This window comes from Sander vitreus, chromosome 18 (assembly GCF_031162955.1).
Source record: "Sander vitreus isolate 19-12246 chromosome 18, sanVit1, whole genome shotgun sequence".
Classification (NCBI taxonomy): domain Eukaryota; kingdom Metazoa; phylum Chordata; class Actinopteri; order Perciformes; family Percidae; genus Sander; species Sander vitreus.
The window spans coordinates 7,724,110-7,751,674 of NC_135872.1; the positions used below are offsets into that span (position 1 = coordinate 7,724,110).

The 27,565-nt window shown below is 40.0% G+C and overlaps 1 protein-coding gene across 1 annotated transcript; it reads right to left on the reverse strand.

Annotated features, from left to right (window-relative positions):
• Positions 1-1,283: 1,283 nt before the first annotated feature.
• On the reverse strand, positions 1,284-24,908 carry nudt14 (nudix (nucleoside diphosphate linked moiety X)-type motif 14). Its single transcript, XM_078274365.1, has 5 exons — positions 24,731-24,908; positions 10,744-10,787; positions 5,849-5,913; positions 3,915-4,215; positions 1,284-1,922 (listed from the first exon to the last, which is right to left on the reverse strand). The coding sequence occupies exons 1-5, from the start codon at positions 24,809-24,811 to the stop codon at positions 1,673-1,675; spliced, it is 741 nt and encodes a 246-aa protein (XP_078130491.1). The 5' UTR covers positions 24,812-24,908; the 3' UTR covers positions 1,284-1,672.
• Between the last annotated feature and the right edge of the window lie 2,657 nt (positions 24,909-27,565).

Sequence of the window (27,565 nt, forward strand, 5' to 3'; positions counted from 1 at the left end):
ATGAAGAAAAATACTAACATATAGTAAGAAGTGTGTTGCCTTTAAACTGCATGTGATTTTGAAATAGAATAATATAATAACATGCTGGTCATCATCACATCCAGAGATCCACCCTGAATATGACCAAAACTTTGACTATTTGGACCTGAGATTTTGGCTGTTGAGTTTCACTTTGTGAGATTAGGTTTTGCGTGTTAATGACCATCCAAGATTTACGACACAGAACCCCCAAAATGAATTATAACCAAAGGCAATCTTTTAGATGGTTTAAATCCTTTTAAATATGCTCCTACGCCTGCAATAATGTGTTCAAAATGTAACCGTTTAAAATGAACTCTCTAGAAATGACTTTGATTGTAACGAAAATGATAAAACAAATGGAGGATTTAGCCTTTATACAGTGTCTTCTCTACTGTATTTCCGAAATACGCAAAAGAGAGTAAAAAGAATTACTTCAAAACTAAAAAAAATGAAATCAATACTGTTCACTGACATGTTGCAGGCCAAATATCAGTAACTCAATGCAGCATTGTGCTTGAGAACAATGACAAATTTATAACTGAGATTAGGCCCTTGGTGCAGGGATGGGTAGCTGAATGCTTTTTCGGTGATGTGTGAGACTACCTAACTCACATTTTCCACTTCACCTGTAGGAGAAAAAGCCTGCTAATATGTCCACTGGCTTGACTTTGTAAAGATTTTCTACCATTGACACTGAGTGATTGTTTAGCACGGGGTACTATGATAAGTATTGCTTAAAGGCTGTGGATTAGAGAAATTAACTGAGGCGTGCTTGAACAAGTGGTGGTTAAAACACACCGAACACCTCAATCGTTGCAAGGCCCCACCATTGACTAGCATCATTTTTGCATTACTGGATCATGGATTAAAGGAATACTCCACCGTTTTGCTTTTTTACCTTATCTATATCTTTAATGGTTCAAGTAATGCCCAGTACAAAAACGTAGCCATATGATGTGTATTGTCATTTTAGATGCAGACGTCCTCTGGCACACTTTGTTAGGCAACTGTTTGCATCAACTCCAATGCAAATATTAACATGCTAAAATGTTAGCAAACTGAGACTAACCAGGGGCACATGGCTGGTCAGCATCACAGAGTTTGCAATGAATGCTGGGTGTTGTAGGAATGCTTGAAACAAATTGGAATTTGAAAACTGAAAGAAGAATGGTAAATGGCTTTTTCTTAGCCAGTATCAGGTGTATTTAAAATACTATTTAGCTTTTTATAAATACAGGTAACATTCAAGAGCCTACACTGAAGGCAGTGGAGTATTCCTTTAATCAAGGGCAGGCAAATGAAATCAGTGATATGCAGCCATTTATAACAGATGGCACAGTAAATGAAATGATTAACAGACTTAAAAAAAAAAAAAAAATCATCAAGAAGAGATAAATGTGCCAGTGACAACCAGCTATGGCAAATTTGTTTTTAGGACAAAATATTAAGACCACATGAAACTCAAAAAGGTAAACGGGACAAAACTTAAAGATACCTGTTGGCAACAAGACAAGGGGCCCACCTTTCATCATGTACCAATAAGCACAAAGGCAATACAGGATGAAGGGCCATGTGGGGAAGTGTGGATGTGCTGGGCCTGTGTTTGATCTAATTTGGAATAAACAGTATAAAGAGGGTTGGTTAATACTAGTTACACATTGGTGGAGATCTTGTACTTGGGAGACATGTTATTATGGAACCAGATGAAACTAAATATGACGCCCATGGTTTTGGGTATACGCTCGTCGTAGGCAAACGTCATGGCCTCGTGCAGCGGGACTTTGACCACCTCGATAAGCTCTCCCTCCTTTGGCTCACCTCCCCCTGCGCTCACACAGTTGTCGTCAGACACCTCGGCGTAAAACATGGTCTGCTTGGCGCCTGTTACACCTACGCCTGACCTGTAGGGCGGAGATAAGGGAAAGAAATTATAAATTGGTATTTAGGTACAGTATGCTTGCAATTATTCCTCACGTTTTTACACAGGGCTGGATATCGTCTGAATACTTTAACACTGGGTCCAATATGATAACCGAATCTACCAATGCCAAAACAAAACCTTACTTTTCGGGATATCTCAACATATCTCCAAATGAATGAATCAGTGTTTGAAGTTGTCAATTCCATAAAGTAGGAGACTTGCAAGAGACTTTAATTATAAAAATTACATTACAAAATAATAATAATAATAATAGTCCCTATTATGGCTCAAGCTCCTAAAACAATGGACCCTACAGTTCCCATAATCCAACTTGATAGTGTCTTTCTTAAGACCTTACCTGTCTGGTTAATTCCTGTCCCCCAGTTTGTAATGTAGGCTTTCTGTTATTCATTTGTAATCTCAAACCACAAATGAAAGAATGTAAAACTCGATCTTTGAATGCTAAGCAACATACATAAACACCAGGATTTCCCAGGAACTTCTTTGCCATTTAAACTAAACTGACCCCAGGCTGCCTACTATTAGCACAGAACTTCACCACACCATGCGCTTCAGTCAAAACTTCCCTCATAGGGGTCCTGAGGGTTAAGGCGATACCTATCTACTTAATGGAAGCAGCCCACACATAACAACCGTCATAGACAACACCAACAAAGTCGGAGGAGGTGTTCAAGTCAAATCAAAAGCACAGTTATAAGAGCTGTCAGTCAAAGGTGTCCAGCTGCTGCTGTTTAATGTGGAACTGTTCATCTCCTGGAACTTGAAACTTCTGTGTCAAGATATAGTGAGCTAATAATATGTTGACAAAGATGAATGCTGCTTTCCAGCTCACTTACATAACCTCACCACTTGTAGTCCAATCTCTGATCATCATGAGACTTCCTCTAAAATTCACCAACTTAAGGTTACATTTTTGAAACTTAATATATTTCCACCACAAGCGGACACAAGAGGAACTGGATTTATTTCAAATGAATGTTTTACTTTTGGATGCATCGTATTATTGTGGACGTTCAGAAAGCTACTTTTAAAGCGATACTCCACCCAAAATTGAACTCATAAACTCCAGACTGCTTCTATCCTACTGGCTCACTGTTTGGCCCACTTCTGCACTTTGGTAACACCAAACCCAGCTGAATTGCTTAAAAAAAATCCTGGCGATTGATTGGGTAGTGATTCAGAGGAGGAGACGGTCTGGAACCAGCCTAAATCCTGAGTATAGTGGTTGACAGTGGAGAAGTGGTTTAATACGTTTCTGTAGACTGTAAAAAAACATACAAAAATAAAAACCTTACCGCCATGAAAACTGCTAACTTTAGGAACTCATCTGTGAAGAGCTTTTCTACTCTGCTGGGGTGAGTGTTTGGTGCATAAAAGGTTTGGAATGGACTATCACTCTTTTTTTTTTTTTTTAAGATTTGTTTTGGGCATTTCAGCCTTTAATGGAAAGGGCAGCCAGATGTGAAAGGGGAGAGCGAGGGGGGGAAGACATGCAGGAACTCGTCCAGGTTGGACTTGAACCCTGGACCTTCTGCGTCGAGGCATACACCTCTATATACAGTATGTGCGCCTGCTCTACCAACTGAGCTAACCCGGCCACGACTATCACTCTTTTAAAAAGGCATTTTGATTGCTACCTGGAACTGAATTGAAAAAAAATGAAAACAAATCTGCAAATGTGGGTTACTGCTGAGTGAACTCAAGGAGGTTCAGAAATTATAAATGAAAATGATATGAAATAGGACAACAGGATATTAATTGTTAAGGGACAAGAAATCCAGTGGGAGTGACTGAAGCAGATATTCAAAAGACAATGAAAATCCTTGTCCTAAAACTTATTTGTGTTGGGAATGTGCCGGTCATAAGTAAAAGGCCTCTGTCAAGTTAATTTACAAATGGTATTTCTTAACTTTAACTTCATCTAAGATATTTCCTACTGCAATCAGCTAACCTGTAAGAAGTAATCCTCTTCAGTTTAGAGGCAGGCACATCGTAGCCACACTCCTCCAGCACCTCCTGCCGGGCGATCTCCTCCAGAGATAGGTCGGGTTTGTCCACCAGGCCGGCACAGAGCTCATAGGTGATGCCCGCTGAGGCCGGGGGCCACTGAGAAGAGCTCTCCCCCTCTGAGGCCGACTGGCCCTCTGGAGACTCGGGGGCTGTAGCGGCAGATTCGGAGGCCCCCTCCTCAGTTTTTTCAGCAGACTTAGGTGGCTGCGTCTTGGTCCTTTCCCACTCACACATGTATACAGCTGGTGGTGGAAAAGACAGAAAATACTGTTATCCCTGAAATTATTCTCATTACATTTTTGCACACATCTTTATTTGACATTTTTTTGATTATCTAATCAATTTTGCCACACCGTTCAAAAACATTTTACTGAAAATTAAGGATGAGGATATATACATTTTACAGAAATTTCATTTTGGGAAATTTACATTGAATTACTACCAGCTCCTCAACTGGATTTGCAGTTTTTTGGGCTTTGGACTGTTGGTCAGATAAAAAAAGCTATCTGAAAATGTTGTACCTTGGGCTGTAGAAAATTGTGATTGCCATTTTCCGCTATTTTCTTTTCTTACATTTTATAGACTATGATTAATTAATTAAAGGGGACCTATTATGCTCATTTATCAGGTTCATACCTACTTACATATTGTATTTTGTGTTTCTACTAGAACATGTTTACCTGCTTTCTACCTATATTTAGTATAGTTGTGACATCACAACGTTACAAAAGTCCTGACAGCTCGTTTAAAGGCACAGTTTCTGAAAACGGGATGTGTGCATTTCTCTGAGTATTGGGGTTTTTGATATTTTCACAGTATTTATATAGCACCTCGACCTGCTTTATTGTCACTTTTTATAATATGGGACCTTTAAATGGAAAACTAATTGACATATTAACAATTGTTGTAACCGTTGCAGCCCCACAGGATGCATGCTAATTAATGAAAGCTTCTCTGTACAGGTCAAATGCCCTAACACTTTAACACTGTTGATTCAATAGGAAATATCAAGTCAATAGATAAAGTTACTAGGACAGCACTCCAATTTAAGATTTTTTATTGCCACGCAACGGACAGTTCGAGCGGCGCTCTTCCTCAGCGTGTGCACAGGCAATTACAAACAATACTACACACACAGGTGGGTTTAATTACACCACACAGGTGGAGTTAATCATCCACAACTAGCACAACAATCGCAACGGAGGGAGCCACAACCAATCCAGATAAGGATTAGTAAACACAAACCAGAACATAAATAAGCAGCGAAAAGTAATTGTGGTACTTGATACAATGTCTATGTGAGTTGAGTGCGTCCAGTCTTATTTTTCATAAAATATCAATTCAATAAAATATTAAATATAATAATCCAGATATCAAATCAGTACAACATCAGGGTTTCCAGCAGCGTTTTTTATAGTGGAGGCTAAACCTTTATTGTTCGATACCAATAAGCGGACCAACAGATCGTACACTCCCTGTTAAAAAACAAATGTCATTCTAGGTTGTAGACAAACTGATTTCTTTTAGATAAAGGATTTGTTTTAGAACAGCAATGAGAGAGGAGAGGAAAAAGAAATATCAATGCCCAGACTTCCTTGAATTTAGCACACTGCAGTGTGGAAAAGTCCCTGGCGACTTCTAACAAAGGAGGTTAGGCTGCTTTGTAACAGGGCCTCTTGCGGTCTATTTATGAGTCTGCATTGTTACTAAGATCCAGTAGAATAAACAGGGAGTGTAATGTACTGCCTTTTTAGTGAAAGTGCCCACAGGATATCCAACAATCTAGATCTAGATCTAGCTGGGGGACAAGAAGAAAATGAATTAACTAGATTACAGAGCACAGTAAGTCTCCTGCTTTGTGCGGTTAAAACGTACCTGGGCGGAACTGCTTGACAAGGATAAAACAGTGTGAGCTGGTGTTGAAGATCAGCACTGATACACTAAAGGAAAAGAGAAAAAAAAGGTCAAGTTTAAGTAAAATCATACAACTTTTTCTGATAGTAAATCCCTTTTCATACATGATACATCGTGGTAATGTCATCCAGCATATAGGAGAATTTGTGCCTAGTAGAGCAGCTTTTTAAAAAAAGTTATCAAGGGGTTACTGGGTTAAAACGAGTGTCCGAGGAACATCCAGCATTTTGGGATGGCGGGTCCACAAGTACTCTAGGCATGTGAATCTGAATCTTTTTTAAGATCAACCTGACAAAGTAAGAAAACACTAAAAACAACAAAGACAAGCCCCTTTAACAAAAATGATAAGGAACTAAATTATTAAGCTGAATGGACATGCTAACCATTAACTGAAACACTAAATCAGAATACCATGTCCCGTCTAGTTTATCTTTCTTTTGGACAATTCCTATTGGACAGTAACTAAAAGGGCAGATATCATCCAAAAACTGAGCCACTGGACATTGGCAGAAATTTACGTCACACGGACCCTTGTTGCAAAGCATATGTGGACAGCATAATTTGGGCTCAAAATAGAGGCTTAAAAGTCTGACTAAACTACCTGAAATTAAAGCACGAACAAGGGGCTAAACTCTAACAAAAAAGGAACCGTCATTGAAAAAAATAAACACATGTCAAAACACCCATTCCTGTTGTTTTAATGCTAACCAATACTCCATCCGCATGCTGTATCAAGATACACCACTATCCTATTTCCCAGCGACTCTGCACAATATAACTGTGATTATATCACAGCGAAGGGGCGTTGTACGGCCTGACGCAAAGCGGAGGGCCGACAACTGCCTTAGCTTGACAACAACTGTATGTATGGCACGTCCGGTATGCGCTGTGTGCATCAAATGATGCGGTGTTGCCCTAAACACTTAAAACTCTTTGGAGTTTGTCAACTAAATTTGATGTAAAAGTTATGCATTACACTATGTGATGAAAATCTAAAACGTGTGATTGACTAAATGCTGAAACAAGATGAAACAAAAAAATGATACTGAAACAAAAATCCCTGCAAAACTGAACACTAATTAATTACTTAATATATAATTCCAGATTTAAACAATGACTCAACAAGCAGGATGTGGAGATAAGAAGGAAGGTCAGTGCGATATGCTTCACCACTGGCACCCAGTGAATTATATACACACAGGTGGTTCACTGCTGTGACTGTGTGAGTGCTGCCAGTGGAGACTTGAGGCCTGGGGACGGAGTTGGGAAAGCGGATGTGTCTGAGGCGGCAGGAAGCCCTGCCCTGTCTTTCCCATGGTGAGAGGACATTATGGGACATTGCTACAACTTGTTTCTACATGTAGCTACAGCGCCTGGACTGATACTGATTTAATATCTGCTTACAATACAGTTATTTAAAGTCCAATGTCTATTTTTTAACAATATGCAAGAATGTCAGCTGACGTGGGCGTCAAGCATTTTAAGGCTCTGGTGATCATTAACACACAGACTGGGACTAAAATCATGCTTTTGGGTATTGAAGCATATGCAAACACAAGTGTACATTTGGGAAAGAAATGCCTAACAATACTAGATCAATAGCTATCAATAGCTTCTCGATAAACATAAATTGTCTCGGGTGCTGATTAAAAAGCCCCTGGTCCATTTTAAGGGCCTCATATCTGGGCTCAGCCAGCTATAGAAACCTCTGTCACCTGTTCATCCATGTCCCTCCTCCATCACTTCTTCCCTATGTTGATCATGTGAAGAGAGTAGCCACCAAATTTCAAGATGGGATTCACTTCAAAAATTACAGTACTTTTTTCCCCCAAAAACTCTTCAGCAGGTACACCAAACATCTGAAAAAAAAAAAAAAAAAAAACAGTGCTGATATTTGTGAATAGCCTACAGCTGTACAAGATAGTCATGTGGGTGTGATATCGCCACCGTAGAGTAGAAGTATGGATGATGGATGAGATAATGTGGTAGATTTGGGCTAAAAGTGGGACACAGGCCTGAGGCATGGAAGCTGTCCCCTGAGGCATGCCTGGCTCTTGTTGTGCTGTTCCACACCATTACAGCTGTTCCACAGCTTCCCGCTGAAGAAAAATGCCCTAATGGTTAAACCAAGAAGCAGGCTAAACGGACGCTCAGGACTTTTCATGCACGGTTAAGCTTTCTCTGTGGGGATTCTGGCTGGACAGCGGGAAAACTGGGTTATGCCAGACACAAGAGGAGCAGGACTAAGGTTGTGCTGCAAAGCTTATGGTATTAACACACTATCATCAGGTCCTTGTTGTACAAGCAAATAAATGGGCGCTAAATAATCCATCTTCTCATACCAGAACTGAGGCAATGGCATTGGGCATGATCAACAACTCCATTCTCTTTTCTTTTAGTTCTTTAAACTTTTGCTAATGGAGATATTTTTTTATTCACCACATGAAAACATAGTTACAACTAAAGTGTTTAATGTCGGTTTTCCAATTTTCTCTACTCATAACACCCCATAATTACATGCAAAACATAGTTTTAGAAATCTCTTTTTAGAACACATGCCCCATGGCCTCTTAAATGTCTTGCTGACTAAAAATACTGGCTGTCATTAAATGTTACTTCCAGTTAAAAAAATCACCGGTACACAAACACTCCCATAAACACATAGGTGTCAGCAATGGGAGTTTGCCCATCCAGCCTTCATGTGTTTTTGTAGATTTGGAGACATCTTGGAGGCTCTGCATTTGTGGCAGTTAGTGAAGGAAGTTCTTGGTGGGTGGAGACTTAAATATTGTATCTCTGCTTTTTGCCAATGGTGCAGTTCGGCCTCATCAGGCTGTGACCTCCAGTGCACACTAGGGCGATTGAGGGTCAGGAACTCCCAGTTGGAGGCCAAGGGAATGGGTACATGGTAAAAAATGGTGGATTTACCCATTTCCAGTCCCTTGGGTTAAACGTATCTCATGATGAGGATAAGATGTGGTGTGAGATCAATGAGCGGATTGGTGTTCCATTTGTGGTCGAGCCTGGGTTGTACTAGATTATCATGGTGACATTTTTTTTTGAAGGTGCAGCGATACCAGTCTACCCTCCAGGGCTTCACTTATGACCATGAGCTCTGTGTAGTTAATGAATACATTAGATTGAGGATAAAAGTGTCCAAAATAAGAGAAGTTTCCTTCACACTCCTCACCCTGTCCTTAAAGGCGAGTCTTTAGCCCAGAAGGAGGATTGGAGTACAACCATTGCTCCTTCATGTTGGAAGGAGCACAATTCAGTGGTTTGGGTATATGATTAGGATGCCTCTAGACACTTCCCTTTGAAAGTATTCTGGCCTGCGAAAACCTTGGAATCCAAAGGAGGAGCTGGAGGACATGGTTGGGGAGAAGGACACCTGGGCCACCTTGCTTACAATGTTGTCAGTGGTCCCACAACCAGATAAGTGGTGGAGAATGAATGGATGGTGTAAAAAATCTGAATGGCCACTGCGAGACCAACATCTTCAAGAACCACCAAAGCGTAGAGACCCACATTTAACTATCCCATCACTTACAAATTACTAACTAATGAGTAATCACAAGTCATGGTGCAGGTGAATGTTTGTGAAACTTACAGCCAAATTACTGTCATTTAACTACAAGGGGGAGTCTTTATTCTATAAGGAATCTATTTCAAAACCTACGAAGAAGCCGCTCACAACAAACTGATCCCTGGAAGCATTTAAGGAACAAGCAAAGGACTATCTTTGTTTAGATATTTTACAGTATGTTACACACAAATCTGTCTTGCATGATTTTTTGCTAGTGCTCCTGAAATGTGACATGAAGAAGTGTCCTGCTAAGACGAAAATATTATGCGCACTTAAACAAAAATGCAAAACAATCCTGGCTCCTTTCAATACAGGCAAACGGGGGAATAACACTTTGGCAGAATTTCCACCTGGGGTAAAGCAGGATGTTCCCCTGGGCTATTTTCTTTAGGAAGTACAGGTTTGAGGTTTACTGCTTTTGTCTCAGTGGAACTATTTTTCACAGGGACCTCTCTTTGGGGTCAGGAGTGGAGGAAAGAGGGCTTAAATGACCTGAGACTTACCTCAGGGCATTATGGTACCCTGGGCAGAACGGGGAGTACGAACTGGGATTTTGACACAAATGTGTGATATTTCTCTTACAGTGCCCCCTGTGAAGCTCAAGACATTTATAGCCGTTGCCAAGTAGAATAACAGGGCGTCAGTTCCCGAAAAACAGGGTCTGTTTTGGTCTGACTGTCTGAAAGTATTTGGCATCTTTTAGAGATGTTCAAGACTAAAAGGTATACAAGTACCATGGGTGAGTGGTGTTGATAATGGCTACAGGTAAAAGGACACACACAAAAAACAAGCAAAAACTCACAACTTTTTTTACTGTGCACAAAACACATGAGCATATAACTTTATCATTACATTTATATATGTCATGGTGTGCCAGAAAGTCAATAAAAAAAATAAAATAATTACTGTATGTTTTGTGTCCGTTTCAATCTTTGTTTGAAAAGAAACAGTTGAATTGAAAAAATATCCTGCAAGTAAAAAGGCAAATAATAGTCTTGGCTATGCAAACCAAACATCACTCTGTTTTAGACTACTTACTTCTAGATCAATATTTCTAATCCGTTCTGAGTAAGCTGGTTTTATTTGTGGGAAAAATGGTTTTGACAGCTCTCCAGCAAGCTGTAACATCTTCATTTGCGTGTGTGTGTGTGTGTGTGTGTGTGTGTGTGTGTGTGTGTGTGTGTGTGTGTGTGTGTGTGTGTGCGCGAGCATATGAGTAGATAGGAGCACAGCTTCCATCCAACAGTAGAGAATAAAAATGTGTTTTTACCTATCATGGGTTCGCATGAAGTCCCAGGATTTCTTTGTGCCATTCTGTGAGGGAATAAGACAAAATAGACAGCATAAATTAATACAATTTAATACAAAAGCAACACTATTTTAATAGTCCTCAAACACTGTGGTGTTCCAAGTGTATACAAATGTGTGTACACAGTGTGTATTCAGTGTAACAAAACTTTAGACTCCTTTTGTTGTATGACTTGTATGGCAGGTTGTCAAATCACTGCTGAGTTATTTAATATGATTACTGTAGAGGCCGCCACACAACTGATGCTTGCTTGGGCATGTTGAAGTTATATCACAAACCACATTCAACCAAAACATCTGCAGATGCAAATCAAAAAGCATTGTGCATGCACCATTCATGACGTCGTTGAACTTCATCAAGTAGTTTATCAAAAAGCATTATCTTATAATTACCTGAATAACATTTAAAACAGTAGCCAACACTTGGCATGAAAAATAGCTATGTTTGATGTGCTTCCAACACTTGATGTGGCTGCCAAATTAAACACACAACTTACAGCAAACACTGGCAATAATATGCTGTTTTAGTCAGAGTCCGAAATTAGAAGCATGGAGCAAAATGTCAGGAACATCCTGTGGATTAGAACCAAGAAGAAAATGACTTATTATGTATTTCTTGTCTTGTTAATGTCCTCATATTTGTTGATTTATATTTACTGACCCCCATGGACTACTGTGGGTGTTTTTTTATGAGAAACTACAGTGATTGTTTCTACATCCTCAGCCAGAAAAGGATCCACAGTGAGTCCACACTGCTGGACTTAGTTGCGGGGAGAGATTCTTGATGACTAACTTCTAAAACATGTCCTGTAGTTTTAAACTTTAGTAACAGAAGTTGTTGTAGTGTTTATATGCCCTTTGGTTACATCACATCAACAGGATGTGCAGCTGAACACTCCTTCAGTAAATTTCCAGCAGCACAATTACAATTGAACCGCCGTGGCAGGTTTGTGACTATGTGCACAAAACATTGGCATCCTGAGAGCTTAAATATGTGGGCAGTGACACACACATTGGCTGATTGTAGGCTCATCACTTTGCAGTAAGCTTAAAGGCACAATAAGGTAACCACCCTGATAGTTCATTCATTTTGCAGTTATTTTCATGATTGCCAGGTGAATAGATGAAAGGTGTTGTTGCAGTTCAGGGTGCAAAACTGTAATAAGGAAAATTATAATTATATGGAATTCATCACTTAATTTCACTTTTAGTGTGAAGTCATCCACTGATGTATAAGCGCCTGCAGCTGTGGCTCAGTCTGAACAAAGGACTGGAAGGAAATATTGGCGGGTCAGTTTTGCAAAGGCAAAGTCATCATGGCAAGCAACACCATTAACCCATTCAATATAATTTGACTTTTGATTTTTATCATTCACATCCAATCAGCAAAGATGTGTGAATAAAACCGAAAAACAAACTTATTCCTCACTCCACATTGCACCCTGTATAAATATGGTAAAGTTGGCCTACATTTTCTATGCCTGAGGAAATATGGCCTTGATTAAATTTTAGGTAACACCTCCTCTTCACCCACAAGCTCGTTCAGACGCAGGGATGACGGCTTTACTAGAACAGGCTTATTTCAGCTACAATAGATCAGGGTTGGAAATTAGCACCAGCCACCAGCCAAATGCTGTAAAATACTATATGCAAGTGGCTGCTAGATTTGCTTCACTCACCGGCAAAAAAACAAACATCTATTGAGTAGCTGGTAGATTTTGGGAACAAAAAAGGTTCATTTTCAACTTTGCAATCGATGTGCCTTCTTGTGTGTGAATGTGGTGATGCAGTTTAGGTACCACCCATCAGACATAATAAAGCTACTGTTGCAGCAAGAGGGTCTGAGTTAGGATGTGCCACTGTGCCAAAGATGTACTCAGAGCTGCAATGTGCGACTTTAGGATTTCTGTCTAAAAGGGAATAAACTCCCACACAGCTTGGAAATGCAACTAACGGATATCTAAATATTCTCAGATGAATTCTCATTTAAATATCATTAACACCTATTACAACAATATTTTGCCACTAAAATACAACAATACAGTTCACTATAACTTCCCGAAGTTGAATAAACTTCTCTCTAAAAAAGACATAAAAAAAGTGAGAATTCAAGCACAATTAGTGTTAGTTTTATATAGTGTTTATTTCAGGACTACTGCCTTGTGTTAACCTCAGACACATCTGACAAGACAGACCTATGACCAGCACCTTCCATCAACAACAGGCTAACCTGCACTCCATACAGTTAATTAAGTGGCATTTCAAGTGGATATCAGAATTATTACCTCTATTTACAAAGCTAATAGCATAATAGGTAAGGACACACCACAATGCAGTTTTGCCTAATTTATCAACAACAACAAAAACATTTACTTTTATAGATCATCCATAAAAAGTACTCATCCTTCCTCAAATCATCTCAACAAATGGTCAAACGAGCAGTGCGTGACCTAACAGGTCACAGCCACAAGGCCTCAATGTGAAGCCAAGCTAGCATAATGCCGCTCATGCATCATTAACTATCATGTTGTGGTGTGAAATGAGAGCATGAAGCCAAAGTTTGTGTAGGTTTCGTTATGGTACTGCAATTGTATTACCTTTAACAGCTATTATGTCAGGTCAATGACAAAGGCTTACTGTATGCACATTTAAATGCAGAGCTGAGAAGATACTCTCCAACATCAACTAACTTTGGTCCAAAAAAATTAATGTTTGTCATCATTTCTAGCGTACATTTTTATCAATGTATAGCAAACATGTACTGTGACAGATCTATATTGATATTGAATAAAACATATTAGTCCTAAACCTTTGCAAAAGTCTAACCTTTTGAATCTTTAAAAATGATTTAATGATTGAACACTGCTTACAGTTGGTATGCTACGTTATGCATATCAATGTGTAACCCCAACAAGCTTAGATAGTGCTGAAACTATAAGGAGACGGACAGAAAACTAATCACCAACATTTAAGTCACTCATCAAGCAAAGATATCAAATATTCACTGATTTCATTTCTGACGATCTTCGAAATATTCTATTCATAATGTTTAAATTATCCATAAAGTAACACCACAGGCTCATACTGCAGGAATTTGCACATTAAGCCAGAAAGATTGCAGCAGTGATAGCAGGTATCTTTTCTCTAGCTGTCAGCTACTAGTAAGGCATTGACATAATCAAAACTCCTCGCTGTAGAGTCATGTCATAAAACAATGCTCTGCCTGAGCTGTAGACAGTCAAACTAGTGAAATTACTCTCACAAAAACCTTTCAGGTCAACAAGTGTGCCAGTGTCTTACACACCATCATTCCTCCTTAAGGCCAAGCCAGCCACACCCCTCTCGCTTTTTACTTGGTGAAAGCAAAACTAGTGTGTAAAGGTGTGTGTGTGTGTGTGTGTGTGTGTGTGTGTGTGTGTGTGTGTGATAAATCACTTGTCCTGACTGAGGCAGAGATGCACTTCTTGTGGCTTGTTGCTTAGTAAAGCATGCCTATTGAATAATGTATGAGACAGAGCATTTTTCCTGTCAATGAACCTTTTACAGGTAAATTGTGGGGTATTTTCATGTAGGTTCTAAACATAGATGTACACTGAAGTTTATATTATCCAACATAATGTTACTGCAAAGCAAGGATTTACTATATATTGCATTATACTTTGCATTAAAGCAAGAATAACTAGGATACTTTGGGAACATAACATTTGGAGAAAATATATTAATAATAATAACTTAGTCTTGTGAATAAATGGGACATTTCATTCCCTCGTTTGTTGACATTCTTTAAATAGTTGTTTTAGAAATGTTTAGCAAATAAAATGAGCTTTGTGGAGAGCACACAACACAAAAAACAGAACCATCCATCCATCCATCCATCTTCATCCGCTTATCCGGGGTCGGGTCGCGGGGGTAGCAGCTCAGCAGGGGACCCCAAACTTCCCTTTCCCGGGCCACATTAACCAGCTCCGACTGGGGGATCGGCGTTCCCAGGCCAGGTTAGAGATATAATCCCTCCACCTAGTCCTGGGTCTCCCCGAGGCCTCCTCCCAGCTGGGACGTGCCTGGAACACCTCCCTAGGGAGCGCCCAGGGGGCATCCTTACCAGATGCCGAACCACCTCAACTGGCTCCTTTCGGCGCAAAGGAGCAGCGGCTCTACTCCGAGCTCCTCACGGATAACTGAGCTTCTCACCCTATCTCTAAGGGAGGCGCCAGCTACCCTCCTGAGGAAACCCATTTCGGCCGCTTGTACCCTGGATCTTGTTCTTTCGGTCATGACCCAGCCTTCATGACCATAGGTGAGGGTAGGAACAAAAAACTGACCGGTAGATCGAGGCTTTGCCTTCTGGCTCAGCTCTCTTTTCGTCTAACGAGTGCGATAAATTGAATGTAATACCGCACCAATATATGAAAACCAGGGCTTGACTGTAACGGTTGCCCGGTTGCCCTTGAAAACATACAGGCAACGCAATTTTCTGTCCACGTTAACGGCGCATGTTAAAATCCTGGTGCTAATACGGCACCGGTACCCGGTATCTACCGGACGGAATAGCAACGCTGATTTCAGTGCCTCATTACGGTGCCACCTAAATGTCTGCACTGCTCTCTGATGCTCTGAAACAGACGTTACAGGCAACAGAAACATCGCTGCATGTCACGCTAGTTGTCACTACCCGATGTGAGTCGAGTGCAGATGTGAGTTGCGCATGCTCAGATTGAAACGGTTTACGGCATAACGCCAAGGGATCCGGCAAACGTTTTAGCTATCTATGATTGTTTGATTGCTAACGTTAGCTCAAAACGCCATTCAAGTGACAGCCTTTGTTGTGTTTGATTGCTAACTTGTAGCCAGCAGTGAACGAAATTAGTTATGTAGGTCCATTTTTATTGTATCGACATTACAGAAGTCTCTCGTTAGCAGGTTCTTGTAGGCTACTTCAGCCTCTAATCTAGAACTGACATCAGGGATCATGCCGTGAAAATGTGATGCCTTACGCTAAATAATAAATTACTGCTATGTAATGTACCTATCTCATTATTCTGTGGCTAACAGCAAAACAGATCTGTGTGAAATCTGGTCTAGCAGTGGCCTCCTCATTGTCGCAAAGTGACGCATGCGCAACTCACATCTGTACTCAACTCACATCAGGTAGTAACACTACCACAACACACTTGTAACACGTTACACAGCAGGTAACGTTAGCCTACCGTTGGCTACAGTAGTAACTGGATTAACAGGGTTAAAATGCTGACAGCTAAACGGTGTAAAAAGTGTGACTGTATTTCACTGTAGAGGATTCCAACACCGGGACGTACAACCGCCTGCCGCTAACGCTATGAGCTGAAAGACACAAACTAGCACTTGGTCGCTGCTGTGGTCGGGAAAAAAAACACAGACGGGAATAAATGTTGCGTTTACTTAAAACTGGTAAGCCTCGTGGTGCATTCAAAGTTATTGTAAAATACCCTTTTCTCATCTGCTTTTGTCTTTTAACAGCAAATTACTGGTGAAAGAAGTAATTATTAGAGCTGCACCGATGCTGGATTGTTCAGAGGTAACCGCCGGTAGCTAACGTTAGCAGATAAGCCTGTTGACAGCAACGGCACTGTTCATATTTATGCACAATGACACATAAAGCAAACTTGCTAAAAAAGGAACTAGGCCTACACGCTGTTTTCAGGTAACGTTACTGTTGACGTTCAAACAGGCCTGTGTGTGTGTTTAGAGAAATCTCTTTATACTGCATTAAGGCTATATTTTTTTTATTTTTATTTGTTATTTATATATTATTTTATTGCCATTACCTGTTTTCCCTGTTTTCATACATACAGAAGTTTAGTTTTTTTAGTTGGATATTGGATGTGAAAAGAAGGAAATGGTTCTTCCATAACATTGCACTTTAGATGTGTGTGAATTTCCCACACCAGAAGTCATTTATATAGTTGTATTTTATAGCGATCGATTATCTATTTAAAAAATGTTCTATGCAAAATGTAACATTTTCTATTAAAGAAAAGATAGAAAATAAATATTTGTGTGTGCTGTAAAGAGAAAAAAAAAAAAAAATGAAAAAAAATGAAATCGGATTCGGCTAAAATCGGTATCGGCTGGCCTAACTCAAAGAAAATCGGAATCGGCCTAGAAAGTTGTAATCGGTGCATCTCTAGTAATTATTGTTAAAAGTTATTATTACATTTTTAATAATCATTCAAATTCCCCCCTTTTTGTGCTGATCTGAAAATTGATCTGATCCGTGACTCACAACCGCGATCCGAACCCCTATTTGAGAGGTATGGGAAATTATATTGCAAGTCATTACCTCATTGTTTCATTATTAAAATGTGTGGTATAGTTACATAAGAAATGAATTGCTACAAATATAGACAGTTTAAAACATGGCAACCGTATTGTCAATTTTGGCAACCAAAAGCTGATGCCTGGTTGCCAAGCTGGCAACCACTTTAAAAAGTTAGCGTTGAGCGCTGAAAACCAATATATAGTTTGTGGTTCTGAAACATTCAGAAAGAGGTAATCATCTGCAAAACATTGGTAAGCACCCGATGACAATTAGCCTACCATAACTTATTTAAAAGCCTATTGAGTCTTGCCTGACTACAATCGATGTAGACAGCCTGGGGTTTGGAGGTATTTACTGACCATAAAAGCTAATTTAGCTCCGATGGCTTCAACGGCTGTCACCCCACAATAAAGCTACTTTAAACATAGTCTACATCCTTGACGTTCCACTTCCGGGATTGCTCTGTTGCCAACAGAATTTCCGCCGGATTTCACTCATTTAGGCTGGATATCCATTGCCTTGGGCTTCCTTTGTGTTGGCATTTTAAACTCCGGTCAATTTTATGAGGACTATGGTTAACCTTTTCTCAGATCTCTGCAGGGTAAATCCAGACAGCTAGCTAGACTATCTGTCCAATCTGAGTTTTCTGTTGCACGACTAAAACAACTTTTGAACGTACACATGTTCCACCAAAACAAGTTCCTTCCCGATGCTATTTTGCAGTGGCACCACGGCTTTTCCTGGTGCTTAGCACCACCCAAGACCTGAGTACGTTTTTCTCCCATCCTAGAATGCTGTGTGGGCTAGCCAGACCTTCCTTCACAGCGCCACGGTTGAGGAAGGTCTGGCAATGCGAGACTACTCTAAACATAACTAGGTGATTCTGAATGCGAATTTACCAGCATCTGTTTACAAGCTGGGAAGCCTAGGAAGACACAACATGTAAGTAAGTAAGACAGCTTTGAAGTTCCTGGGAGTTGCATTTCAACCGTTTTGGCAAAGGTTGACCACCTCCCCAGTCCCCAAATCTCCAGCCCCAAGATAACACATCACCGGTTAATTGAATACAGAGAGGCCAAACCAATGTAAACCCTCCATCTGGTAAGACAGTGAGGAAGACCACCCCCAAATTGTCAAAGTAACGAAGCATTGCAGGGGTTAGTAACTGTAATGTAACTGAAAATAGTCATTTCATTACAGTAATGTGCCAATATTGGCTGTAACCTGCTATGTGATTTCGTATATTGACATGTAAAATGAGTGTTTAGCTGAAACAGAAAGTTTTCTGGTCTTAACTTTTCTTCCACAGTCTGTGCCAGCTGTTTTCCTTATCCACACAAACACATGAGACTCACTTTCAGATTTATCCACTCTTTTCCAAAAGTTTTTTTTTTTTTTTTTTTTTTTAAGAGTGAAAAAACCCAAGGTTAGTGGGAATAGAAACCCAAAACGGAGAGAAAAAGATCAAAATTGTCCCTCTTTGAGTAGATGTAGTGTGATATTGCTTTACAGCACAAACGGGAAGCGTGTGCCGTCCTTCCAGCGTAAATGGGAGCTACAGCTTTTGAGAGATTTCTGTTAACAGCAGACGGTTGAAGGTGTGAAAAGCTGATGACGTAAAAATCACTTCAAAGAACTGGTCTATCTATTCAGAAAAGCAAAAGAGAAAAGTAATACCAGTAATGTCAGTTAGAGACTAAGAGAAAGACTAACAACCATCTTGATTATGGTCTAGTTTGTTTGCAGTAATCATATCAAAGTTCACAATTAATTTGGAAATGAGTGATTACACTGATCAAATACTAAAAAGAGGATTTATTTTCCTGCAACCGCATACTGTACAAGGTAAAACTACTCTAACACACACACATACACACACACACACATTCCCTCTCTAGTATCCTGTCACCACTCACAGATGGTGGGGTTCCCCTCATTACTCGGGCCACTTGCTGAGAGAAGGGGGGTGGGAGTGGCTTGAATGGCCCAGGGGAGAAGGAGAATCATGGCCGACATGGATTACAACAGAGAGATTAGCCCATGGGGAGACGGAGAGAGAGAGAGAGAGAGAGAGAGAGAGAGAGAGAGAGAGAGAGAGAGAGAGAGAGAAAGAAAGAAAGAAAGAGAGGAACAGGCTACACAGGACCTTGAAATTAATGTGGTCCCTCTGGCTTTGGGCATCAGAACTGACATGCTCCTGTGTGAATGCCTATTGTAGGGAGGGATGTATGGTCTTTTATGTGCTTAAAGTCTAATAACCATTTCACACACACACACACACACACACACACACACACACACACACACACACACACACACACACAACCTGGCAGCTGCAGCAGAAAAAAATAATAATCAACTACCGTCCTCAAATACAATAGCACTCTTTGAATAATGTGCTCTCCAGTTTTTTTTTCTGGTTTTAGCTCCAGTCTCTGTCTTGTCACCACCCTGAACAAAGGCAGCTGGGCTATCATACACACATTACAACCAGTGAACTAATAATCAGCAGAGTTTAAAAATGAATGACAATGACAAAAAGCATTTGCACCTGCCCAAGCTGATCGACCAGTAACGACGAAATGACAGATCTGCAGCATTAAAACAACCTGGTAAGTGGTTCCTATCCACGAGTGCCAAAGAGATTGTCAAGGACACACTCCTCAATTACACACCCATGTGACTGTGTCCTCGAGTGAAATCCACAGAAAGCATGTAGACCTCAAATCACATCAAGTCTGTTTACGCGTTAGTCCTGCCAATGCAAAATGACTGAGATACTACTTGGAGGAATTGACCACAGCCCATTTCTGATTTTCACCTCTGTTTGCTCAAGATAGATAGATAGATAGATACTTTAAACTCACTTGTCAGCAGCAGTATGCGGATAAACCACACTGAACAAAGAATAGTGCAAAGAATGAAATGTCAAAACACAACTACTAGGCCTAATAGAAGAGTTAAAAGTAAAAAAAGTTTAAAAATAAAGTATGCCCTTTAAACATGTGCATGCATACAATGTGCAAAGTGGATGTGCACTAGGTGTGCAAAATGGAGGTTATTATAAGTTATATACTGTGCAAAAGATGTATTTAAAAAAAAAAAATAATAATAAAGTTTGATGGCTACTGGTAGGAATAAAAATAACCTCCTGTGCCGCCCGGAGGAACACCTTGGGGGTATGAGTCTTTGGCTCCTCTTCTCAACCAGCATGTCGTAGAGGGGGTGGGACTGGGAGACGTTGTTCCGAATGCTAACCAACTTGGACATCGTCTTTGCCGTCACCGACTCCAGAGTCCAGCTCAACTCCCCCTCCAATCACTGAGATGGCCTTTCCAACTAGCTTGTTAGCGTATCTCGGCTTGTTAGCCCGCATCATCTGTCTCCAGCACACAGCAGCATAGAAGTTGGCGCTGGCCACTACAGACTGGTAGAACATTTGCAGCATCCTGTTGCAGACTTGAAGCCTCTGAGCCTTCGCAGGAAGTAGATCCGGTTTTGGCCCTTTTTCTAAAGGGCCTTTGTGTTTTTCTAGCCCATTCTAGCCTGTCGTAAAGGTGTGAAACACTCCTTCAATGGATACAGGGGGTTAAATGTTTTTAATTCAGTCAGTAGCATTCGTGTGAGATAATTATTTCAAATCTATGCATGCTTTAATTTCTCACAACATGTTAGGGCTGGTATACTACTGAAGCAGCTGATTTGTCAACAACAATTTAGATAATAGATCAATCACTACAAGCCCACAAGTCAGTAGTCAAGGAACAACGCTAAGAGCCTAGAGCCACGCTTGCATCTCTGTGAGGCTGTTCTTAGACATACTTTCGGCTAAATGCTCATCATGCTAACACACGTGTATAATGTTTACCATGATCACCATCTTAGTTTTAGCATGCTAATATTTGCTAATTAGCACTAAACACAAGTACAGCTAAGGCTGATTGGGAGTGAAGTCTACTCTTATTCATTACTTCAGACAAGAATGTTCACTGGGCAAAACAAGAACTCATTTTGTGAGATTTCCACACACAGGTAATACATTATCGTACTGAATTATCACTCTGCCCTAAATCAAAGTTTTTAAATCGTGCAGACAATCCTCTCACCATTTACAGACACACTCATACAAATTAGGCTCATTTTACTCCCATGATTCAAGCTGGAGCCTATAAATAACTATTCATGGGAGAAAATGTGTGTTTTAAGATCATAATGGATCTCATATTCACTGAAGGAGTACCGGGGCCACTGGCTGTAAGCTGTACAAGATAAATAATTCCAGATGAATAATTCAAATCATTATAATGAATAAATGGAAGGTAATTATCCTGCTCCAAGTAGCAGCCTGTGATTCAACGTAAGCACGAGGCGACAGAGATAAGAGGGGTTTCCCAGAGTCAACGAGGGACAATTACCTGCTTTGTAGAGAGGCGAGGGAGAGGAGACAAAACACCAGTAAAAACTAATGATGAAGAGAGCCTCTCACACGACATTATCTACTTATAGAGCGCATTTCAGTATATGTGTGTGTGTGTGTGTGTGTGTGTGTGTAGGTTTTAGTGGCCAGTGGCTAAGCTGCAGATGTACCGATGAACATAAAAGGTTTTGGGAAGAGATGCTCCCTCAGTCTGACTGAAAGGCCTTTGTGGGAAGTCCCTGACCAGCCCCTCCCGAGCTACACAGGAGAGATGACGAGGATGAAAGGGAGGACAGGACGGAGAGGGAGTCCACCCTCATCTCTTTTGTTGTCCATCTGCTGTCTTAGCCGTTCCGCCATTCTCTTGACAAGCTTAACCCCCCCCCCCCCCCCACTGCTGTCACAGGTGTAAAACCCCAATTGAAGAAGAAAAAAAAACTCCTCACTGAGCTCCCCTTAACATGGGTGCATTGGTACTTGAGTTTTCTAATTAAATTGAGAGGAACACTACAAAAGAGCACCTTCAAATTATAGATAGTTGCCATTTCTTTATGTTTAAAAAGTATGTTCCACTTTGGACATTGAGCGTTGTTACCAGCCCTCAGTGAACAAAATAGCCTTTATCTTGCATGTACTACTGAAATGAACTGTACTTTATCAATGGCCAGGTTAAATAATATCTCCCAATCATCCACAGTAAAGAAAAGAAATGCATTTTAGCAGTGAGTATTACTATAATACATCTTCTGCACCACTGTCACTTTCCTGATTTTACACAACAGAAGCCAAGTCTGTAACGCAGGAACAGAGAAACTGCACAAATATTTTGAAACCTAAAAATAAATTCATTCTGGACGGCAGCCTATGCTTGGGTGAGGAAGCATTTCTCACTTTGCTGGAGATCAGGAGGACACACAGTCATCACATCACATTTTCCGTTTGGCATGTGGACTATACAGTATAAAAAAACAAATCTAATATTTTCAACGATGAACCTATGCTAAATGCTAACTAAAGCAGTATACTGACTTTTTAGAGTCATGCTTCAGAATCACAATCTCATGCCTTTCAATTTCCAGTAAGCAGTTCACAACATTAAGCATTTACGGCAAACCACACAGGCAGCTAATGTGAAATTTGACAACTTTTGATCTTCTGAAATAAAAATGTACAGTTAACGAGATTTCGGTCACAGGCGATCCACTCTGCCCACCCTGTTTGCCATCATGACCTGGATAAAAATGGATAGACAGATGAATGAATAGATGAATAGCGACTATACGTGCACCCATGAAGCCCTATAGAACAGTATGCTAGTATGAATGTACCAAAGTCGGTCTACAGGACTACTGAATATATACAAGAGAAGAACAACAAAAGCATATAAGAGGAGATGTTTGATATCAGAAAGTGATTCTTTTCTAATTAGCCGATATACTGCGAGGCAATATACATTTGTCAATATGTCCAAATACACAAAATGAACCCCACCAACATCTACACCAAACCTAAATATACATGCAATATACATCCAACATACAATACATAGGCTATACTTTCATAAACACACGTGAAGAAAAGTATTTCCCTCCCGGTACAGATTCTAAATCCAGTGCTCTCTCGTTTCTCCAAATTTAAATCTGTTTACCTCCTTTGAATCATATTTACAGTATATAAGGTAACATAAGGCCAGTGATTTCTGTGGCAATAAAAACTGAATCACCGTAAATAAATGAATGTAAATAATAGCAAAAACACTACATTTTATAATAACAAAGAAACTGTATTTAATGTGGATGTGTAACATGGTAAGTATCAGCACTGATCTACATGTCTAAATAATACCACCTTAAATAAATCAACAAGTCTTGCCAAAATAGAGACAAACAAACCACCCACTCGTTCAAGGGCAGTAGTTTAAGGCTTCACCCAGACAAAAATGTGTAAAGATCCTTATCTCCCACTCCTATTTCTAACTGTCTGATACCATGACTTTAGGAATCTATCTTTTTACCCTTTCACACTTTCATCAGCATAATTGTGTGGAAAAACCAAGCAAAACTTAGGTGATCAATCACCAAATAAAAATACTACTAATACTACTACTACTACTACTACTAATGACTATGATCCAGACTACGTGGACAAGCAAGACCATCTCTGCGTCCATCTCCACCTCTACATCAGAGGGGCAACCGAGGAATTGAACATCGACTGTGATTTCTCTGCTGGGCATCCTGGTAGCCTGTGTTCAAGTGTCGGACGGTGAGTTAGATGGCCTCTGTGCCTGCGTCACTTTCAAGGGCGATTTCTGGAGCTGTGGTGTCCTTTCACAGAGACTTGGCTGGTTCCTGGAGTGCTGGTGCCATTCAATTGGGTGCCTCTTTTTTTCTGTGTGCCGATCTGACGGCCACATTCTGCTTAATGATGAATCGTGCAGAAGTTGAAGGAGCTGATGCATTTCACTGGAATTGTACCTCGTACGATTTCATGTGACAAACAATAATTGATTAATTAATTGATTGATTGTTTGGTAAGAACTATAAGACAAAGATATCTACACCTTTAAATACTTTGACAATGTAAAAAACTGTCCTTAGCTGTGTGCATATTCCCCTGCAGTGTTTAATGTTATATACTGGACCTGTACTTTTCGTGTAGGCAAACAGACATTTAGAGAATTTTTAACTATTTAAATTCCCATAAGATTTGAACAGACAAGCCTCTTCAATGTTCCACATATAAATGGGCAATTTCTCTCAGTGTAAACCTGAACTGACCTCTGACCCACAGATACTAACACCACTCAATTTGACAGCTCGGATCAACAAGTCTCACCTGACCTGCTAATAAGACGGAAAACATGTTTCCTTGTCACGTAACACTGATAAACTGTGTGAACAACACCTCCTTATACTAACGGAAATCATGTGCTAACGTTAACGTGATGCTCAGTCTAAAAGCCTTTTCAGCAAGCTACCGTTAGCATGCTACTTATAGCTGTCTCCGGTTCATGTCAAACACAGAAACACACCGTACGTGAAAACAAAGCGAACACGGTTGTTTAGTCATTGTGGTCAAAGTAACGGCAATTGTTCCGGTCAACGTCTGTGTTTAAGGTCAGTTTAGCCTTTGTGTTATGCTAGCATGCTAGCTGCAAAATGAATGGGGGGTTGGGCTAGCCTACAGCATCCTGCAGCCTGTATCAAGCGTTATCAGACAGAAATAACTCACCTGGTTATAGTGCACCCTGAGCGGTTTCAGATAGTCGGACTCTGTGCACGGAGTGACTTCAATGTTATTAATCTCTTCCATAGTTTACACTTGGAGCTGGATTGTTGGCTCACCGATGGTTGTCAGTCACCGCACAGAACTGACAGTGAAGGAATGTCTACGGAAGCCGGGAGAGGACATGAGACTGAACTGTGACTCTGGCATGAGAGGTGAAAGCGAAAGGGACACTATTAGGAATGGAGGGAAGTCAATTTCTTTCTTCTGATTCAAGCTTTTAGAAACAATAGGACCGATAACGAGTCTAAGTATTGTAAGTATTATAATAATAATTTATAAAGTAATAAAGTGTATTTTTATTTAACTTATTCTCTTTTGTAGCTCCTTGCTTAATGTATAAATTCAAACTGTTTTTAAATATTATTTTTTTATTGATTGTCTGCCATTTTATTTTAGTCTTTTATCATTGTTATTATCATTATTTTTTGTATAGCACGTTTCATACATACAGTAAGTGGTGGAATGTAACTAGGTATTTACTCAAGTAGGCCTATTGTACTTAGCCTAAGTAGTTCACGCCTATGGGTGATTTAGGGCCACACAGACACAGGCAGAGCAGGTGGATGTTGAACCTAGATCTTGCTGCTAGTACACTGCACCACCACTACTACAACAACTACAACAACAACAACAATAACAACAACACATTTGAATTCTCATTGGGTGCTGTGTCCTTGGCATTATTTCAAAAAGTCTGCAATCAGGAAAATTATCCATATAGCCTTTTAGGCTTCTTCTCCCGCAATGCAATTGCTTCTTCTTCTTTTTTTTATCTGTTGTATGTAGCCTACTTTATATGTTTGTGCAAATAAAATAAACATAAACAAAATATACTGTATGACTAACATCAAACACAGATGACAGCCAAGAAATAAAGACGAAGACGATGGAATGATGCTGCATCTCGTTCCTGTGTTTTGGTGTTTGTAACATCACACTGATTGGCTCAGGGGAACCACCAGTCATAGGTCAACTAAAGGGGACGTAACTGTAACTAATTGGAAAAGGAGGATTGCATTATTCATCAAGGGCAGCATTTTTAGTGTTTTGCGTGTTATTCTGTAATAGAACAAGCTGAAAGTATTTTTATTTTCCTTTTTAATCAGTGTAACACGACCCAATGTGTTGGTTTTTCGACTATTGAAACTGTATTTCCACATATTGTGTATAATAAAAGCCTTTTTATGATGAAAAATCTGCATTATGTGTGTTTTTCAACTGCCCATTACTCAAATATAGCCTTTTTTACTGATTTATAACTATTACCATGGAATAATAATAATAATAATAATAATAATAATAATAATAATAATAATAAATTGAATTTATATAGCGCTTTTCACAGACTCAAAGTTGCTTATGGAAAACAAACTCTAGATCTACCTACAAGCTTTTTTGTGGAGATTTTAAACTGGTCCTCATAGGATTTAAGGCAGTGAGATGAGATGCAGTTATACGCTCCAGAAAAAGCTAGTTACTAAGATTTTTTCTTGTCAAACTACTCGAATGAACTTTTCCCCTCAAAATGTCATCAAGTTCAGAAAAAAATTAAAGGAATAGTTCAGCACTTTGGGAAACCCGCTTACTTGCGTCCTTGCCGAGATTTAGATAAGAGAAGATTGTTACCACTCTTGTATCTAAATATGAAGATGATGAAAATGATGACGATTTGTTGGTTTACAGGGAGTTTTGTGCCAGGCAATTTCCTGGCCGGGACAGGTTGCCTGGCAACCATTGAAGACTCAAGGAAGTTACTGTTCCTGGCCAAAAAATTGCCCAGCACTTAGCCCCCTGTAAAACCACAGCCTGTTATTTTTAGACTTTGATATTTGCACAGATTGAACAATCTGTGCAATGTAATATTTATCAATTGATTTGGGACTGACAGCTTGTTCTGATCCAGTGTTTTGAGTCTGGGGTACATCTTTAAATGCCCAACAACACAGATTTATATTAAACATGATGAGAAGTCCAGCATCCTCACTGTGCTGTGCCATGAATCAGAAATGGGTGTGGGAGCTCTTTCTCACCAACCCTGCCTTGAAGGGTGAGGCTGCATGATGTCACCCCCTCACATCAATAACAGCCTTATAGTGGAAAACAATCTGCAGAGCTCCTATCTAAACGGGGCTGACTTCCTCCAACAAATGAGCCCCAGTCCACCGCCCACTACACAAGGACAGGACGTAACACTTTTTGCGAGCTGATTTACATCTGAATAAATACAGGCCTAGACGAAACAATGTGCGGACCCAAAAGAGGAACCGGCGTCTCTCCTCTGGGCACGTCCAATTTATATTGCCCGATCCAGCCAAGCTGCAGGGCACGATAAGACGGAGGGAGTTGAAGCATTGTACAGGAGTTAACTGCTCTGGTTTGCTGAACACAAAGAAACTATGGCAGAAGAATGAGGGGATGAAATAAGACTAATGCACAAAGAATAGTGCCTGTTGTCAAAATATGTATTTCTCCTCAATAAAATCTTTATTTGCGGTTGTTAACTGTAAATATTGTCATTTTCAGATTTATTTTCAGACTTTTTGTTCATTTGAGACAATCTGTGGTCAAATTAGATCCAGGACTTCTGTGACTTTCATGTGACAAATAAATGGGAAAGGAAAGAAGTTAAATAAAGTTTTGACACACAACTTTTTTTATTGGTTTTTGTGAAATATTAGGGAGAAATATAACTGCTAACAACTCAAAGACATCAACCAGACAGATTTCTTTTTTTTGTGGGGGGGGTCACACGACAAAAAGGTTCAAAACCACTGGTTT

Coding starts and splice junctions, on each gene's coding strand:
- nudt14 (XM_078274365.1), bottom strand. CDS start 24,811: ATGGAAGAGATTAATAACATTGAAGTCACTCCGTGCACAGAGTCCGAC. Junction 10,788..24,730: donor TCAGGGTGCACTATAACCAG/GTGAGTTATTTC, acceptor ATTCCCTCACAG/AATGGCACAAAGAAATCCTG. Junction 1,923..3,914: donor AAGAGGATTACTTCTTACAG/GTTAGCTGATTG, acceptor TCCGCCCTACAG/GTCAGGCGTAGGTGTAACAG.